The 19,776-nt window shown below is 42.8% G+C and overlaps 1 protein-coding gene across 1 annotated transcript in view; it reads right to left on the reverse strand.

Annotated features, from left to right (window-relative positions):
* The window catches only part of camkk1a (calcium/calmodulin-dependent protein kinase kinase 1, alpha a), a 351,599-nt gene that overhangs the window by 65,587 nt on the left and 266,236 nt on the right, over positions 1-19,776 (reverse strand). Inside the window, exon 7 of the mRNA XM_069888054.1 lies at positions 6,177-6,228. Coding sequence (XP_069744155.1) covers positions 6,177-6,228 — 52 coding nt within the window. The remainder of the gene's footprint in view (positions 1-6,176; positions 6,229-19,776) is intronic.

Raw genomic sequence — 19,776 nt, forward strand, 5'->3', positions numbered from 1 at the left:
ATAAAAAACTATTTTTAACCCCTAAACCTCCCCTCCCCACCCCCATGATAAAGAGTGAAGAATTAATACTATTAGTATAATAAAAAAATAAAAAATATATATCTTAAAAAAAGATCGATATATATATAAAAAACCCAAAAGAATTAATTAAGTATTAATTATTAATCCAAAAAAATTTTTTTTATATAAGAATATATATAAAAAACAAAAACAAAAAGAACTTAAATGAAAAAAAACAACTAATAATAAAAAAACTAAAAAAAGAAAAGAAAAAAAGAAAGAAAAAAAACATATATATAGAAAAAATATATAATAAAAAAAGTTTATTTAAAGAAAAAAAATGATTAATTCAACCTTATTTAAATTGTATATAATCAATAAATTGGGTCCACTTTAACTCATAAAAATACATCTTAACTTGTATAGAAAAAGATATTCTTTCCATAACCAAACAAATCTTCATCTCTTAATCTCTTCTTTGGCTTGGCTTCGCGGACGAAGATTTATGGAGGGGGTAAAAGTCCACGTCAGCTTCAGGCTCGTTTGTGGCTGACCAGTCCGATGCGGGACAGGCAGACACGGTTGCAGCGGCTGCAGGGGAAAATTGGTTGGTTGGGGTTGGGTGTTGGGTTTTTCCTCCTTTGTCTTTTGTCAGTGAGGTGGGCTCTGCGGTCTTCTTCAAAGGAGGTTGCTGCCCGCCAAACTGTGAGGCGCCAAGATGCACGGTTTGAGGCGATATCAGCCCACTGGCGGTGGTCAATGTGGCAGGCACCAAGAGATTTCTTTAGGCAGTCCTTGTACCTTTTCTTTGGTGCACCTCTGTCACGGTGGCCAGTGGAGAGCTCACCATATAACACGATCTTGGGAAGGCGATGGTCCTCCATTCTGGAGACGTGACCCACCCAGCGCAGCTGGATCTTCAGCAGCGTGGACTCGATGCTGTCGACCTCTGCCATCTCGAGTACTCGAGATCTCTGAATACCACCTATCTAAAGACAATACATTTCTATTCTTCCAAGTAATCGCTATACATTTCTTGGCCACTGCCAGCGCTAAGTAAATAAAAGAGATCTGGTAATTATCTAATTCTAAATCAATCAACGGTTGCATATTCCCTAATAAAAATATATCAGGGTCTAATACAATATGAAGATTATATAGATTATTAAATACAGATTGAATACCTTTCCAAAATTGTTGTAACCAATCACACAACCAAACAGCATGTAAAAAAGTACCAGAAACATGATCACAACAAAAACAAAGATCTGACTTACTAAAACCAAATTTTTTAAATTTTTCGGGTGTTAAATATAATTGATGTATAAAACTATAATTAATCATCGCCAATCTAGCATTAATCAATTTTCGAACACTATTAAGGCAGATTTCAGACCAATCTTCTTCAGTTATTGTTAAACTTAAATCTTTTTCCCATTTCATTTTATCTTTATCCCAATCTATTTTACTTTCACTTTCCAACAAAATACGATACAAACCTGATATATAACCCTTATTTGGAAATGAGAGCACATATTTCTCAAAATCAGTTTCAGACAGTAAATTCATTTGATGACCGCATACCTGTTTTACAAAAGATCTTAACTGATAATACACAAATATAGAATAACCACTTATATCAAATCTCTTTTGCAATTCTACAAAAGAACAAAAATGACCTTCTAAAAAACAGTCAGATAAATTATGTATTCCTTTCTCCTCCCATTGTTTCAAAATAGTATTAGATACTGTGAAAGGAACAAGTTGATTATTATATAATGGTAATCTTCCCGACCACTTATTTTTCAATCCCATTTTATGTAATTTACTTGTCCATAAATTCATTAAATGTTTCAATATTGGTACATCATAAGTTCATAACAAATTTTTATTCCATCGAAATAAAAATTCATTTGAAAATTTTTCAGAAATAACTGCCAATTCTATCTGTGCCCAACTAGACGTATCTTGTGTGGCCATTAATGCGCTAAGAAATCTAAATTGAGCTGCTTCATAATAAAATTGAAAGTTAGGTAGCCGTAACCCCCCAAATTGAAAATCCCACATCAATTTTTTCAACGCCACCCTAGGAAATTTTCCTTTCCACAAAAAATCCCTAATTACTTTATATAAATCCTTAAAAAATCTTTTTTGTAAACAAAAAGGAATTGATTGAAATAAATATTGTATACGAGGAAAAATATTCATTTTTATAGTATTAATTTTTCCTAATAAACCCAAAGGTAAATCTTTCCATTTAACTAAATCTGCCTTAATCTTCTTCATTAAAGTAAGATAATTAAGTGAATATAAATTTTGGTAGTCAGTATTAACATTAATTCCCAAATATTTAATTTGATTCGTCCACTTCAAATTCGTAATATTTCTAAACATTGAATAATCATCTTTACTAATTGATAAAATTTCACTTTTAGTCCAATTAACCTTATAACCAGATAATTGATCATAAATCTCTAAGGAATCTTGAAGTGCTGGCAGAGAAACATTAGGATCCACCAAATACAGCAAAATGTCTTCCAGTCCATTTTTATATTTTGTTCTAATCTTTTTCATAGTCTACTTTCCCTCTCTTTATTGCTCACCTCAGGATTCTTCGTGGCTTTTTATAGATTCCCCAATCTTCTCGTTTCGCACAGCTCTTGGTGACTTTGTAAGCACAGCTTTTAGTTTGATGCCTTCCTCTATTTCCAGAGTTATCTAAGTCTAGCTGTCCCCACTCTGACTGTCCTTGCTTTTAACTGGAATATACTTTTGTTTAGCACCATGTAAAATCTCAGAAAGTCTTCCACTGCTCTTCAACCATCCCTCTGTATATTCTGCATACGCAGCCTACCCTGGCCAACTCCTCCCTCATCCCCTTGTAATTTCCCTTGTTTAGGCAAAACACACTGCATTTAAACTGAACTATTTTACCCTCCACTAATATGAGAAACTCAGTCATACTGTGATCACTCTTTGCAAGAGGATTCCAAACTATAAGTTCACTAATTTTACCCGTGTCATTGCAAAGGATCACAAAGGATCAGATCCAAGACAACATGTTCCCTTGTAGGTTCAGTATATGCTGTTCAAGAAACCCATCATGTATGTATTCTATGAAAACCTCCTCATGGCTACCTCGACCAACCTGATTCACCCAGTTGATGTGCATGTTAAAGTCCCCCACAATAGCTGCTGTTCCATCTGTACATGCCTCTGATATTTCTTGGTTTATTGCCTGTGCCACTGTAATGTTATTATTGGGTGGTCGAGAGACAACTCCTACCAGTGATTTTTTTTTCCCTTTACTAATCTCTACCCTGATGGATTCAACATTTTGCTCCTCCGATCTTACATCATTTCTCACAATAGCCAAACTCATCCTTAACAAAGGGGTAGAACGGTTGGTGTTGGAGTGGCACATTTGGTATTGGGTAGCATGCCTGGCATTTGGTGGCACAGTTGGCATTGGGGCAGCACGGTTGTCTATGGGGCAGAACAGTTGGTGTTGGGGTAGCACAGTTGGTGTTGGGGCAGCACATTTGGCATTGGGGTGGCACAGTTGTCATGGGGTGGCATGGTTGTCATAGGGGCAGCACAGTTGGCATTGGGACAGCACAGTTAGTGTTGGGGCAACATGGTTGGCATTGGAGAGGCATGGTTGGCATTGGGGCAGCATGGTTGGCATTGGTTGGCATTGGGATGGAACATAACAGTATTGCAACACCATTACAGCACCAGTAACCAGGACAGGGATTTGAATCCCGCACTGTCTATAAAAGGTTTGAATGTTCTCCCCGTGTCTATGTGGGTTTTCTCCAGGGGCTCTGGTTTCCTCCGACTGTTCAAAATGTACCAGGGATGCAGGTTGATTGGGTGCGGATTCATGGGCTGAGATGGTCTGTTGCTATTCTATATGCCTAAATTTAAAAAAAATTAAACTTTAAAGAATGGGCATTCAGGTCCAAGCACTGTGAGGGGAGGAATTTTCCACAAGACCAAGGAAAAGATTGAAAAGTGTGTCTAGGACACAAGTTGCAACATCTCCATGGAAATCTTGGGCCCATGGCTGCGTAAAACATTTGGGATTAGATAAGGACACTCGGTGCATTCAGTGGGAGTACACAGAGACCTAGTGCAACAGGGAAGATGCACAGTGCCCTCCATCTCTCCCGCCTGGTTGGTCAAACACCTGCTGTCCTAGTGGAAGAGTCAGCAAGTCCTACCTTGGCCTTATCAGCCTCCTCCAATCTCCAGGAGTGGAGTGGAAGTAAGTCATCGCTGGCACTGAGGGAAGAACTTGAATCAGAGGCAATTGTTCCTAATCCTCCTTCTGGATCATCAGGCTGACAGCAACCACACACAACATTATATCTGTTGCAAATTATCACCCAGATTCATACAGTATGGAAACAGGCCCTGCAGCACAACTTGCCCACATTGACCAAGTTTTCCCACCCACAGTAGTTCCATCTGCCTGCGTTTGCCCCATATCCCTGAAAGCCCATCCTAACCATGTATCTGCCTAATTTTCTCTTGTGTAAAATAGTACTTCCCTCGACCACCTCCTCCAGCAGCCCATTCCATACACCAACCACCCGCTGTGTAAAATCATTACACCTCAGGATCCTGTTAAATCTCTCCACCCTCACCTTAAACTCGTGTCCTCTGGTTACTGATTCCCCTACTCTGGGCAAAGGACTCTCTACATTCACCTGATCTATCCCTCTTCTGCCAGCAGAGGTACATCCCTTTATTTTATGGTGCACCAGAGAAGGCCTTGTGTCAGAGTACACCATTGCTTGTCACGGGAATTGTTCCACCCAAGACTGCGAAACTGCAGAGGTTTGTGAATGTGGTACAGTCCATCACACATCAATCCCACCCCCATCAACTCCATCCACACCAATGAAACTCCCAACAAATTAAAGGTCACACTCTCTTCTCCCCCCTTCCATTAGGCAGAAGACAAAGGAGATGTATACACACCCCAGAATCCAAAGAGGGTTTCTTCCCTGCTGCTCTCAGAGTCTGGAATAGGCCTCTCATAAGAAAATGCCTTGCACTGTGGTTTTACTGCAGTTTTATCAGCCAGCTCCCCACCATGACTACCAGCCCCCCCATATCTCCATCGGGCACACAAAACTCAAAACGGTCAACCAGTTTACCTATCTCGGCTGCACCATTTCATCAGATGCAAGGATCGACAACGAGATAGACAACAGACTCGCCAAGGCAAATAGCACCTTTGGAAGACTACACAAAAGAGTCTGGAAAAACAACCAACTGAAAAACCTCACAAAGATAAGCGTATACAGAGCCATTGTCATACCCACACTCCTGTTCGGCTCCGAATCATGGGTCCTCTACCGGCATCACCTACGGCTCCTAGAACGCTTCCACCAGCGTTGTCCCCACTCCATCCTCAACATTCATTGGAGCGCCTTCATCCCTAATGTCAAAGTACTCGAGATGGCAGAGGCCGACAGAATCGAGTCCACGCTGCTGAAGATCCAGCTGCGCTGGGTGGGTCACGTCTCCAGAATGGAGGACCATCGCCTTCCCAAGATCATGCTATATGGCGAGCTCTCCATTGGCCACCGTGACAGAGGTGCACCAAAGAATTAGTACAAGGACTGCCTAAAGAAATCTCTTGGTGCCTGCCACATTGACCACCGCCAGTGGGCTGATATCGCCTCAAACCGTGCATCTTGGCACCTCACAGTTCGGCGGGCAGCAACCTCCTTTGAAGAAGACCGCAGAGCCCACCTCACTGACAAAAGACAAAGGAGGAAAAACCCAACACCCAACCCCAACCAACCAATTTTCCCCTGCAACCGTGTCTGCCTGTCCTGCATCGGACTTGTCAGCCACAAACGAGCCTGCAGCTGACATGGACATTTAACCCCTCCATAAATCTTCGTCCGCGAAGCCAAGCCAAAGAAGAAAGAATGCTGCACTTTTGTATTATTTAAATTCTTGCACTACTTGCTCTACTGTGGAAAGGTTGATGTGCATGCAAACCAAGGTTTTTCACAGTACCTCAGTAGTCTGACAATCAACAATTCAACTCAAATGATCAGCAGTCCACCCTAGAGTCAGTGCAATCAGCCGCAACCTGGAATTTAGGCAAACATTGTTCTCTGCAATCCGACTGCTGGTTGAAAATAACTTACGTGGAAATCCTTGCTGTTTCATCAGCTTCTTTTTGGAAAGTACCTTCATGGCCTGGAGAGAAAGAGTGTACTTCTGTTACCACTGAGGACTTTTACCAAATGTTGAACATTAAAACACCAGACTTACAAAAAACTAAATGTGCCCAATAAACATCAGTGCAGAATCTAGGGCCCATATTCCTGGTGGATCTCCTCTGCAACAGCTTCAGTGTGACCTTAGATCCTCCTTATATTGTAGAGACCAGGACTGCAGACAAGATTAAAGGTTGAAACATATCCTGGTCAAAGAAGACACGTGTGACCTGTGCTCCTGTTCTTGGGTCACAAGGAAAGGCTAGAGGTGTTGGGTACAGGGAGGTCTTACAACGCCTCTCCCCCTCACCAGAGGCAAAAGGTTCCAAACCCAAGGTTTGGAACAGAAAAGGATGTTTAGCTGCAGAGAAGGAGCTTTAGTTCCAACTTCTTTGGTCACAGAGAGGGAAACTCCCATTATGCTCAAACTATACTAGCTTTGACCCAGTGTAGGAAAAGGGGGAGGCACAGATGGTGTAGTGGTTAGCGCCACACCTTTATAGCACCAGTGCTCGGGACTGGGGTTCAAATCCCGCGCTGTCTGTACCTTCTCCCCATGTTTACTTGGGTTTTCCTCAGCGGCTCCGGTTTCCTCCCACCATTCAAAATGAACCGGGGGCGTAGGTTAATGGGGTGTAAATTGGTTGGCACAGACTCATGGGACGAAATGTCTACATTTAAATTTAAAAGTCAAGAGGAACTAAGATAAAGAACGAAGGATGAGACGGGACTTAAAAGAGGGAAATAAGATTATGAAGGACAACCAGCACCCTTTTCCTGGAGTGACAGTAGGGGAGATGTCAGAGGTTACACGGAGAGTGATGGGTGTCTGGAATACATTGCCAATGTTGATGATGGAGGCTAGTATAACTGGGACATTATTGGATGTAAAAAAATAGCAGGTTATGGATGTGAGGTAGGGAAGAGTTAGATTGCTCTGGAGAAGGTTACATAAGTCAGCACTATAAGATGGGCTGAAGGGCCTGCACTATGTTGTCATGTTCCATATTCTAAATAATGGCAACATGGTTGGTGTAGTAGTTACCACAATGCTGTAACAGAGCCAGCAATTGGGACCAGGGTTTTGAATTCTGCCTGTCTGTAAGGAGTTCTCCCAGTGTCTATGTAGGTTTCCTCCAGGTGCTCCAGTTTCCTCCCTCTGTTCAAAAGCATACTGGGGGTGTGGGTCAATTGGGTGTAATTGGCAGCATGGGCTCATGGGCTGAAAGGGCCCGTGCTGTATGTCTAAATGTTTTTAAAAATAAAAATTTTCCTGATTTATATTCATGATTCAATTCTATATAGAGAATAAGATGCATGAAAGTTTATGGATGAGACAATAAAGGAAGGTTGTCTCAAGGGTCATGTGAATATAAATCATATGGAAAGTTTTCAGATGGAATTTAATCCCAACAAATGCAGGGAGATGAACTCTGGGAAGTGTGATGGAATATTTGGGAATGTTTTTGGGAGATAAATTGGTAAAATTAGAGTAGGTTACATACACACACATTAAAACAGATCTTATTTGAAATACTGAAGAATTCATATTTGGTGACTTTACAGAAACTATGGAGAATGCTATCCACATTTCACAAGTAGATGCTAATTGAAATGATGTCATGAAATGAATGGACTATTGTCTTGGAAGATAACCAGAGGCAGGTTGTCTGTTTTGCACATTTTTGCAAGACTTTTGACCTCTCTGCAAAGTGCTCACTCATTGAGAGGTTATTGTTTACCTTAAACAACAGATGGAGCAGAAGACTAATTCCTATTGTTTGCGAGAGAAGGTCAGGGGTTTTGCAAGTGAGAGAGAGAAGGACATGGTGCCTGGCAGTTTTAGTCTCAGAGAGAGAGAGAGAGAGAGAGAGAGAGAGAGAGAGAGAGAGAGAGAGAGAGAGAGAGAGAGAGAGAGATAGAGAGAGAGAGAGAGAGAGAGAGAGAGAGAGAGAGAGAGAGTTTTTGACTGTGCATGACACAGAAAGCTGTAACAAGCCAGGAGAACCTTGTTGGAACTGAAACAGAAGCTCCAGAGTGGCAGACGGCTGGAAGTGCTATCTGTTTGATGTTTCTCTTGGAATAAGTGAAACAGAAAGGAACTCTGTGATAGCCTGAAAGAAAGAGGTTATCATCTGGAGAACCCTGATGGGGCAAGTTTCATCAGCAAGACATTGAGGTGAGGTGGTACCTCAGTGGTGGAAATCTTGGAACTACACATCTCTCTCTGCAAACCTACAAGAACCTTCCTGAGCAGTAACCGTTTACCTTTCGAGCACCAAAGCCTGGTGAACTTTATACATTTCAAATTTTTAATTCTGTGCACAGTATAAGAATTGCCTGCAAACAGTGAATTTGGAAGGATGAGAAGTGAGATTGAACTGTGAACCAAAGTATTTTCTTAAATTTACACTCACATTAAATACACATGCACTTAGAATTAGAAGGGGGTTAAGTTGGATTAGTTAAGTTAATGGTGTCAAGTTAAAGTTTGATTCTGTTTTCACGTTTAAAGGTAATTAAAAACAACTTTTGTCTAAGTAACTACTTGTCGTGGTGAATATCTATTTCTGCTGGGTTTTGGGGTCATTTGGGCTCTTAACAGAAGTCAAAACCTTGGACCCATGGAGTAATTAGTAGGGCACTAAGGAATGTTAACAAACAGAGAGGGCTTGGGGTCCACGTCCACAGTTCCCTGCAGGTGGAAATACAGGACAGGGTAATGAAGAAGGTGAATGATGTAGGTTGGGGCAAAGAACATAAAAGTTGGGATATCAGGTTGCATCTTTACCACTGTTTAGGCTGCATTTGGAAGATTCTGGTTGAACTGGAGTAGATGCAGAGGAGATTCACTAGGAATGTGCCTTGACTGCAAACTTTAGTTATGGGGAGAGATTGGCTGGGATTTGTTTCCCTGAAAGTGAAGGAGTATATAAGATTATGGGAACCATAGTCAGGGTAGATGATCTTCCCATGGCAGAGATAACAAAAGCAAAAAACAAAACAAAAACAATTTTTTAATGTAGACATACAGCACGGTAACAGGTCATTTTGGCCCACGTGTCCGTACCATCCAATTTATACCCCATTAACCTACACTCCCAATATGTTTTGAACAGAGGGAAGGAAACTGGAGGCCCCAGAGAAAACCCACGAGGACACAGGGAGAACGTACAAACTCCTTACAGACAGAATGGCACTTGATCGTTGGCACTATAAAGATGTTGTGCTAACCGTTACGCTAACCATGCCAAGGGGGCATAGTTTTAAGGTAGGAGATTGTGTGGCAAGTTTTGTTTTACATAATTGGTAGCTGGAACTTGCTGCCAGAAGAGATGGTCGAATCAGATACAATCACTCTGTTTAGGAGACATTTAGACAGGGACTTAGATAGGCAAAGCAGAAAAGGAGATTAGTGGAGATGGGCAAAAAGATGGCATGTTGGTCCCAAGAGAAATGGTCCATTCTTTGCTGTATAACTCTATAAAACTGGTGCCTTTGCCTAAGGACACAGGAATGGTTATCTGGAATGAGGAGAAGTTAGACAGACTAGATTTTATCCATTGGAGTTTAGAAGAGTGAGGGGGTGAATTGATTGAATCATAAAATCCTGAGGATGGATTAGAATAGGATATTTCCTCGGGGGAAAATCTAAAACTGGGTGGGAGGAGGGGGGTCACTGCTCTGAATATCTGAGTTTCTGAATACTTTTGAGGCAGAGAAGAAGGATAATTGACAAGCAAAGGGCTGCAGAGTTTCCATGAGGAGAGAAGATGGGGAGAAGGTTACAATTAAATCTTGCTGGACACCAGGGCAAGCTGAAGCCAAGAGGTCTCCTCATGTGCGACCCAGTTGAATTGATTTTACTTGTTCCTCCAGGGGTGTTGTCATTGCTGACTGACATCTAATACCTATTTCTGTATGGTGTGAGATTAATGGTTCACTACCTATTTCCGAAAACAACCAAGAATCAACCCCTGTCCTCTGGGTCTGGCAGTCAAAGGAAATGGTCAGAGTCAGAATCAGAATTTATTGTTATGAACAAGTCATGAAATCCATTGTTTTGCAGCAGCGTCACAGTGAATACATTCATATAAACCACCTGACAAAATAAATAAAAACTGCACAAAAAAATAATTAAAGATCGTGTCTTTGGTTCATTGATTATTCAGGAATCTGATGGCAGCAGGGAAGAAGCTGTCCTTGTGCCGCTGAGTGCTCATCTTTAGGCTCCTGTACCTTTTCCCTGATGGTAGCAGAGTGAAGAGGGCAGGGCCTGGGTGGTGGGGTCTTTGAGGATAGAGGCTGCTTTTTTAAGACACTGCCTCATGTAGATGTCCTCAATGGAGTGAAGTCTAGTGCCTGTGATGTTGCAGGCTGAGTTAATAACCCTCTGGAGTATATTCCTGTCCTGAGAGTTGGCACCTCTGTACCAGACAGTGATGCATCCAGCCAGAATGCTCTCCATAGTATACCTCATAAAGGAAAGCTGCTGAAAAGCTTTCTTCATGATTGCATCGACATGGAGGTTCCAGGACAGATCCAGGAGATGTTGACGTGCAGGAATTTGAAGTTCTTGACCCTCTCCATTATTGAGCCCTTGATGAGGACAGGGTCATGTTCCCCTGACTTCCTCCTGAAATCCACAATTATCTCCTTGGTTTTGCTGACATTAAGTGCAAGGTTGTTGGTGTAACACCACTTGATGACCTGTTCTATCTCCCCCTCTACACTTCCTCATTACCATTTGTGATTCTGCCAACAACTGTGGTGTCATTGTAAATTTGTAGAAGGCATTGAAATTGTGCCCGGCCACCCAGTCATGGGTGTATAATGAGTAGAGCAGTGGGCTAAGCACAAATCCTTGAGGATCCTTGGTGCTGATGCCTTAACATAAACTGGAATATGGGGTGCAAAAGAAAAGAGGTGATAGATGGATGGAGATGGAAGCGGAGAAGAGAAAGAAGCTGAGCAGCAATGGGGAGAGATTAGTCTCTGGTAGGAAAGAAAAGGGAAGGAGTTAGGTAGCTGGAGGAAAGAAGACAGATGGTGAGGGAAAGAGAAAGACCGGAGGGTGGGGGTTAAGGGGAATTGGAGGTTGGTTAATGTCGTCTGTTAGTTGATATAAATGAAAAGCAGCAATGGGTCCAGCACCAAGCCGGGCAGCACACCACCAGTTACAGGTCTCCAGTTTGAGAAATCACATTCCACCATTACCCTCTGCTTTCTTCTGCGAAGCCAATATTTCAACCATTCTGCTATCTCTCCATGGGTCCCATGAGATAACTAGCTATTAACCACTGAACGACAGAGCTCATTGGCTGGACTCTTCAATATGTTTCCAGAAACCACCACTGCATTCTATCCAAAAATAAAAAGTTCGAGTTTAATTGTATTTTAAAGCTTATTGAGGCTTAAAAAGCACATGCAAGATGGCGCAGCCTATAGGATGCAGCAGTTTCATTAAAAAAATAGTTTGTCCTACGAGGGCTGGGACAGCACATTTAACAGAGCAGTTAGTGCAACATTATTGCAGTGTCAGTGACCTGGATTCGAATCCAGTGATGTCTGTAAGGAGTTTGTACATTTACCCTGGTTCTGCATGAGTTCTGCCCAGGAACTCTGGTTTCTCCCCGCCTGCCAAAACCTAGGGGAGTGGCATGGAATTAAAAGGGTGGTATGAATTTAAATGGATGGAATCGAATTATACCATGCTGTAAATAAAGGTTAATTGAAATATTGTTGGTTCACTGAAAGGAATAGAACAGGTGAACACAGAATACAGGGATTGGTAACCAGAGAACAGGGAATGGTAACCAGAGTACGGGGATTGGTAACCAGAATAAGGGGATTGCTAACCAGAACACAGGGATTGGTAACCAGAGTACAGGGATCAGTAACCAGAGTACAGGGATGGTAACTAGAATACGGGAATCAGTAACCAGAGTACGGGGACTGGTAACCAGAGTGAGGGGACTGGTAATCAGAGTATGGGAATCAGTGACTAGAGTACGGGAATCATTAACCAAGTACAGGGATTGGTAATGAGAGTAAGGGAATCAGTAACCAGAGTACGAGGATTGGTAACCAGGGTACAGGAATCAGTAACCAGAGTACGAGAATTGGTAACCAGAGTACGGGAATCAGTAAACAGAGTATGGTGAATGGTAAACAGAGTATGGTAATCAGTAACCAGAGCACGGAGATTGATAATCAGAGTACGGGAATCAGCAACCAGAGTACAGGGATTGGTAAACAGAATAAAGGAATCAGTAACCAGAAGATGGGGATTGGTAACCAGAGTACGGGAATCGGTAAACAGGTTAAAGGCATCAGTAATCTGAGTACAGAGATTGGTAACCAGAGTATGGGAATCAGTATCCAGAGAACAGGCATTAGTATCCACAGTACGAGAATCCGTAACCAGAGTAGAGGGATTGGTAACCAGAGTACAATATTCAGTACCAGAGTACAGGGATTAGTGACCAGAGTAAAGGGAATCAGTAACTAGAGTATGGGCATTAGTAAACAGAGTACAGGAATCAGTAACCAGAGAATGGGAATCGGTAAACAGAATACAGGGACTGGTAACCAGTGTTCAGTAATCAGTAACCAGAGTATGGGTATTGGTAACCAGAGTACAGAAATCAGTAACCAGTGTACAGGGATTGGTAACCAGAGTATGGGAATCAGTATCTGGAGTACGGGGATTGCTAACCAGAGTATGGGAATTTCTAAGCAGAGTATGGGAATCGGTAATCAGAGTACGGGTATTGGTAACCAGAGTACATGGTTTGGTATCCAGAGTACAGGGGTTGTAAACCATAGTACAGGAATCAGTAACCAGAGTACAGGGAATGGTTAATAGAGTACAGGAATCAGTAACCACAGTACAGGAATCTGTAACCAGAGTACAGGGATTGGTGACCAGAGTACAGGTAATCGGTAACCAGAGCATGGGAATCGGTAACCAGAGTATAGGGATTGGTGATCAGAGTACAGATAATTGGTAACCAGAGTATGAGAATTGGTAACCAAAGTAGAGTAATCGGTAACCAGAGTATGGGGATTGGTAACCGGAGTACACGTATCAGTAACAGGGATTGGTAACGAGAGTACAAAGATTGGTAACCAGTGATCTGGAATCAGTAACAAGGGCATGCTTATTGGTGATCAGAATACAGGGATTGGTAACCAAAGTACAGGAATCCGTGACCAGAGTACAGGGATTGGTAACCAGAGTACGAGGATTGATAACCAGTGTTGTGGAATCAGTAACCAGAGTACGCTTATTGGTGACCAGAATACGGGGATTGGTAACCAGAGTACAGGAATCAGTGACCAGAGTTCAGGGATCGGTAACGAGAGTACAGGAATCAGTAACCAGGGTATGGGAATTGTTAACCAGTGTACTGGGATTGGTAACCAGTAGAAAGGTATTAGTAACCATCATACAGGAAACATTTAATAGAGTATGGAAATCAGTAAACGGAGTATGGGAATCGGTTACCAGTGTTCGGGGATTGGTAACCAGTGTATGGGAAACAGTAGTCAGAGTACGTTGATTGGTAAAGAGAGTACAAGATTGATAACCAGAGCAATGAAATTGGTAACCACAGTACGTGGATTGGTAACCTAAGTATGGGTATTGGTAACCAGTGTAAAGGAATCAGTAACCAGCATTCAGGGATTAATAAAGAGAGTACAGGAATCAGTAACTAGAATATGGGAATCAGTACACAGAGTAGGGGGATTGGTAACCAGTGTAAGGCAATCCATAACCAGAGTATGTGGATTGGTAATGAGAGTAATGGGATTGATAACAAGAGTAAGGGAATCAATAACCAGAGTAAAGGGATTGGTATCCAGAGTACGGGGATTGGTAACCAGAGTACAGGTAATGCAAACAATGGAACAGCAATCATTAAGTGGAGTTCGTGGATTGGTAACCAGAGTACGGGAATCAGTAACAAGAGTACGAGGATTGGTAACCAGCATACAGGAGTCAACAGAGTACAGGAATCAGTAACCAGTCTACAGTGATCAATAAGCAGAGTACGGGAATCGGTAACCAGAGTAGAGGATTGGTAACCAGTGTACGGGAATCAGTAACTAGAGTACGGTGATTGGTAACAAAAGTACGGGATTGATAAACAGAGTAAAGGAGTTAGTAACCAGCGTGCAGAGATTAATAAACAGAGTACGGGAATTAGTAACCAGAGTACACTAATTACCAACCAGAGTACGGTGATTGGTAATGAAGGTACGGGATTGATAACCAGAGAAACGGAATTATAACCACAGTACAGGGATTGGTAACCAGAATACAGGGATTGGTGACCAGAATATGGGGATTGGTAACCAGTGTAAAGGAATCAGTAACCAGCGTAAAGGGATCGATAAACAGAGTATGGCAATCAGTAACCAGAATACGGGAATCATTACACAGAGTAGGGGGATGAGTAACCAGAGTACATGGATTGGTGACCAAAATACAATGATTGGTAACCAGAGTATGGGTAGCAGTATACATTGTACAGGGATTGGTAATGAGAATACAGGAATCAGTAACCAGAGTATGGGAATCAGTAATCAGAGTACAGGAGTTGGTGACGAGACTACAGGGATCGGTACCCAGAGTACGGAAATCGGTAACCAGCGTATGGGGATTGGTAAACAAGGTACGGGAATCAGCAACTAGAGTACGGTGATTGGTAACAAGAGTGCGGGATTGATAACCAGAGTAAAGGAGTCTGTAACCAGCATACAGAGATTAATAAACAGAGTACGGGAATTAGTAACCAGGGTACAATAATTAGTAACCAGAGTACGGTAATCAGTAACCAGATGCAGGAATCCATAACCAGAGTACCGCACGGATGGCAGTCTCTTCAATCTGAGGCGCCTGCAAGCTCACACCAAGACACAAGAGAAACTTGTCTGTGAACTACTCTTTGCAGACGATGCCACTTTAGTTGCCCATTCAGAGCCAGCTCTTCAGCGCTTGACATCCTGCTTTGCGGAAACTGCCAAAGTGTTTGGCCTGGAAGTCAGCCTGAAGAAAACGGAGGTCCTCCATCAGCCAGCTCCCCACCATGACTACCAGCCCCCCCACATCTCCATCGGGCACACAAAACTCAAAACGGTCAACCAGTTTACCTATCTCGGCTGCACCATTTCATCAGATGCAAGGATCGACAATGAGATAGACAACAGACTCGCCAAGGCAAATAGCGCCTTTGGAAGACTACACAAAAGAGCCTGGAAAAACAACCAACTGAAAAACCTCACAAAGATAAGCGTATACAGAGCCGTTGTCATACCCACACTCCTGTTCGGCTCCGAATCATGGGTTCTCTACCGGCATCACCTACGGCTCCTAGAACACTTCCACCAGCGTTGTCTCCGCTCCATCCTCAACATCCATTGGAGCGCTTTCATCCCTAACGTCGAAGTACTCGAGATGGCAGAGGTCGACAGCATCGAGTCCATGCTGCTGAAGATCCAGCTGCGCTGGGTGGGTCACGTCTCCAGAATGGAGGACCATCGCCTTCCCAAGATCGTGTTATGTGCCGAGCTCTCCACTGGCCACCGTGACAGAGGTGCACCAAAGAAAAGGTATAAGGACTGCCTAAAGAAATGTGGTGCCTGCCACATTGACCACCGCCAGTGGGCTGATATCGCCTCAAACCGTGCATCTTGGCGCCTCACAGTTTGGCGGGCAGCAACCTCCTTTGAAGAAGACTGCAGAGCCCACCTCACTGACAAAAGGCAAAGGAGGAAAAACCCAACACCCAACCCCAACCAACCAATTTTCCCCTGCAGCCGCTGCAACCGTGTCTGCCTGTCCCGCATCGGACTTGTCAGCCACAAACGAGCCTGCAGCTGACATGGACTTTTACCCCCTCCATAAATCTTCGTCCGCGAAGCCAAGCCAAAGAAAGACAGGAATCCATAACCAGAGTACATGGATCGTTAACTGGATTACAGAAATCAGTAACCAGAGTTCTGGAATTGGTAACCATAGAACAGGGATTCGTAACCAGAGTACGAGGATTGGTAACCAGAGTACTGGGATTGGTAATCAGTGAAAAGGAATTAGTAACCATGGTACATGGATCACTAAATAGAGAATCAGCAACCAGTGTACGGGAATCAGTAACCAGAGTATGGAGATTGGTAACGAAAGTGCGGGATTGATAACCAGAGTAATGGAATTGGTAACCACAGTATGGTGATTGGTGACCTGAATATGGGGATAGGTAACCAGAGTACGGGTAATTGTAACCATGGTACAGCAATCATTAACTGGAGTTCAGGGATTGGTAACCAGAGTACGGGAATCAGTAACCAGAGTACTGGGATTGGTAACTAGAGTACGGGAGCTGTAACCAGAGTATGGGGATTGGTAACCAGAGTACACGTATCAGTAACCAGAATACAGGGATTGGTAACCAGAGTACACGTATCAGTAACCAGAATACAGGGATTGGTAACCACAGTATGGGAATCAGTTAGCATAGTACGGGGATCGGTAATCAGAGTTGAGGGATTGGTAACCAGTGTAAAGAGATCAGTAACCAGAGTATGGGGATTTTAAACCAGAGTACTGGTATCAGTAAGCAGAGTACAAGGATTTGTAACCAGAGTATGGGAATCTGTAAGCAGAGCATGGGATCGGTAATCAGAGTACAGGATTGGTAAGAGTTTACGGGAATCAGTAACCAGAGTACGGGAATTGATAACCAGAGTATGGGTGTCTGTAAGCAGAGATTGGGTATCGATAATCGGTGTAGGGAGATTTGTAACAGTTTACGGGAATCGGTAACCAGAGTGCGGGGATCAGAAACTAGTGTAAGGGAATCAGTAACCAGTCTACAGGGATCAATAAGAAGAGTACGGGAATCAGAAACCATACTATGGCGATTGGTAATGAGAGTACGGGATTGATGACCAAGGAAACGGAATTGGTAACCACAGTACAGGAATTGGTAACCAGAATACAGGGATTGGTGACCAGAATATGGGGATTGGTAACCAGTGGAAAGGAATCAGTAACCAGTGTACAAGGATCGATAAACAGAGTACGGGAATCAGTAACTAGAGTACGGGGATTGGTAACCAGTGTACGGGAATCAATAATCAGAGTACAAGCGTTGGTGACCAGAGTACAGGGATTGGTAAGCAGAGTACAGGGATCAATAAGCAGAGTACGGGAATCGGTAATCAGAGTACGGCATTTGGTTACTGGAGTACACATATCAGTAACCAGAGTACAGGGATTGGTAACCAGAGTACAAGGATTGGTAACCAGAGTTCTGGAATTAGTAACCAGAGTATGCTTATTTGTGACCAGAATACGGGGATTAGAAACCAGAGTACAGGAATCAGTAACCAGAGTATGGGAATCAGTAATCAGAGCAAACGGATTGGTGACTAAAGTACAGGGATTGGTAATTAGAGAACGGGAATCAATAACCACGTTACGGGGATTTGTGACCAGAGTACAGAAATCAGTAACCAGAGTACAGGGAATCGGTAACCAGATTACAGGGATTGGTGATAAGAGTACAGATAATTGGTAACCAGAGTATGGGAATTGGTAACCAGAGTAGAGTAATTGGTAACCAGTGTATGGGGATTGGTAACAGGAGTACACGTATCAATAACCAGAGTACAGAGATTGGTATCCAGAGGACAAGGATTGGTAACCAGTGTTATGGAATCAGTAACCAGAGTATGCTTATTGGTGACCAGAATATGGGGATTGGTAACCAGAGTACAGGAATCCGTGACCAGAGTACAGGGATTGGTAACCAGTGTTCTGGAATCAGTAACCAGAGTATGGTTATTGGTGACCGGAATACGGGGATTGGTAACCAGAGTACAGGAATCAGTGGCCAGAGTTCAGGGATCGGTAACCAGAGTACAGGAATCAGTAACCAGGGAATGGGAATTGTTAACCAGTGTATTGGGATTGGTAACCAGCGTAAAGGTATTAGTAACCATCATACAGGAAACATTTAATAGAGTATGGAAAACAGTAAACGGAGTATGGGAATCGGTTACCAGTGTACGGGGATTGGTAACCGGAGTATGGGAAACAGTAGTCAGAGTACGGTGATTGGTAAAGAGAGTACAGGATTGATAAACAGAGCAATGGTATTGGTAACCACAGTACGTGGATTGGTAACCTAAGTATGGGTATTGGTAACCAGTGTAAAGGAATCAGTAACCAGCGTTCAGGGATTAATAAACAGAGTACGTTAATCAGTAACTAGAATATGGGAATCAGTACACAGAGTGGAGGGATTGGTAACCAGTGTAAGGCAATCCATAACCAGAGTATGTGGATTGGTAATGAGAGTAATGGGACTGATAACAAGAGTAAAGGAATCAATAACCAGAGTAAAGGGATTGGTATCCAGAGTACGGCGATTGGTAACCAGAGTACAGGTAATGGAAACAATGGTACAGCAATCATTAAGTGGAGTTTGTGGATTGGTAACCAGAGTACACGTATCAGTAACCAGAATACAGGGATTGGTAACCACAGTATGGGAATCAGTTAGCATAGTACGGGGTTCGGTAATCAGAGTTGAGGGATTGGTAAGCAGTGTAAAGGGATCAGTAACCAGAGTACGGGGATTTGTAACCAGAGTATGGGAATTTGTAAGCAGAGCATGGGATCGGTAATCAGAGTACAGGATTGGTAAGAGTTTGCGGGAATCAGTAACCAGACTACGGGGATTGATAACCAGAGTATGGATGTCTGTAAGCAGAGATTGGGTATCGATAATCAGTGCAAGGAGATTTGTAACAGTTTACGGGAATCGGTAACCAGAGTACGGGGATCAGTTACCAATGTAAGGGAATCAGTAACCAGTCTACAGGGATCAATAAGCAGAGTACGGGATCCGGAAACCAGACTATGGCGATTGGTAATGAGAGTACGGGATTGATAACCAGAGTAAAGGAGTTAGTAACCAGCGTGCAGAGATGAATAAACAGAGTACTGGAATTAGTAACAAGAGTACAGTAATTAGCAACCAGAGTACGGTGATTGGTAATGAAGGTACGGAATTGATAACCAGAGAAACAGAATTATAACCACAGTACAGGGATTGGTGACCAGAATACGGGGATTGGTAACCAGTGTAAAGGAATCAGTAACCAGCGTGCAAGGATCGATAAACAGAGTATGGGAATCAGTAACCAGAGTACGGGGATTGGTAACCAGAGTACACGTATCTGTAACCAGAATATAGTGATTGGTAACCAGAGTACACATATCATTAACCAGAGTACACGTATCAGTAACCAGAATACAGGGATTGGTAACCACAGTATGGGAATCAGTTACCATAGTACGGGGATTGGTAATCAGAGTTGACAGATTGGTAACCAGTGTAAAGGGATCAGTAACCAGAGTACTGGGATTTTAAACCAGATTACAGGTATCAGTAAGCAGAGTACAAGGATTTGTAACCAGAGTATGGGAATCTGTAAGCAGAGCATGGGATCGGTA

The sequence above is a fragment of the Narcine bancroftii genome, chromosome 6, assembly GCF_036971445.1.
Source record: "Narcine bancroftii isolate sNarBan1 chromosome 6, sNarBan1.hap1, whole genome shotgun sequence".
NCBI lineage: Eukaryota > Metazoa > Chordata > Chondrichthyes > Torpediniformes > Narcinidae > Narcine > Narcine bancroftii.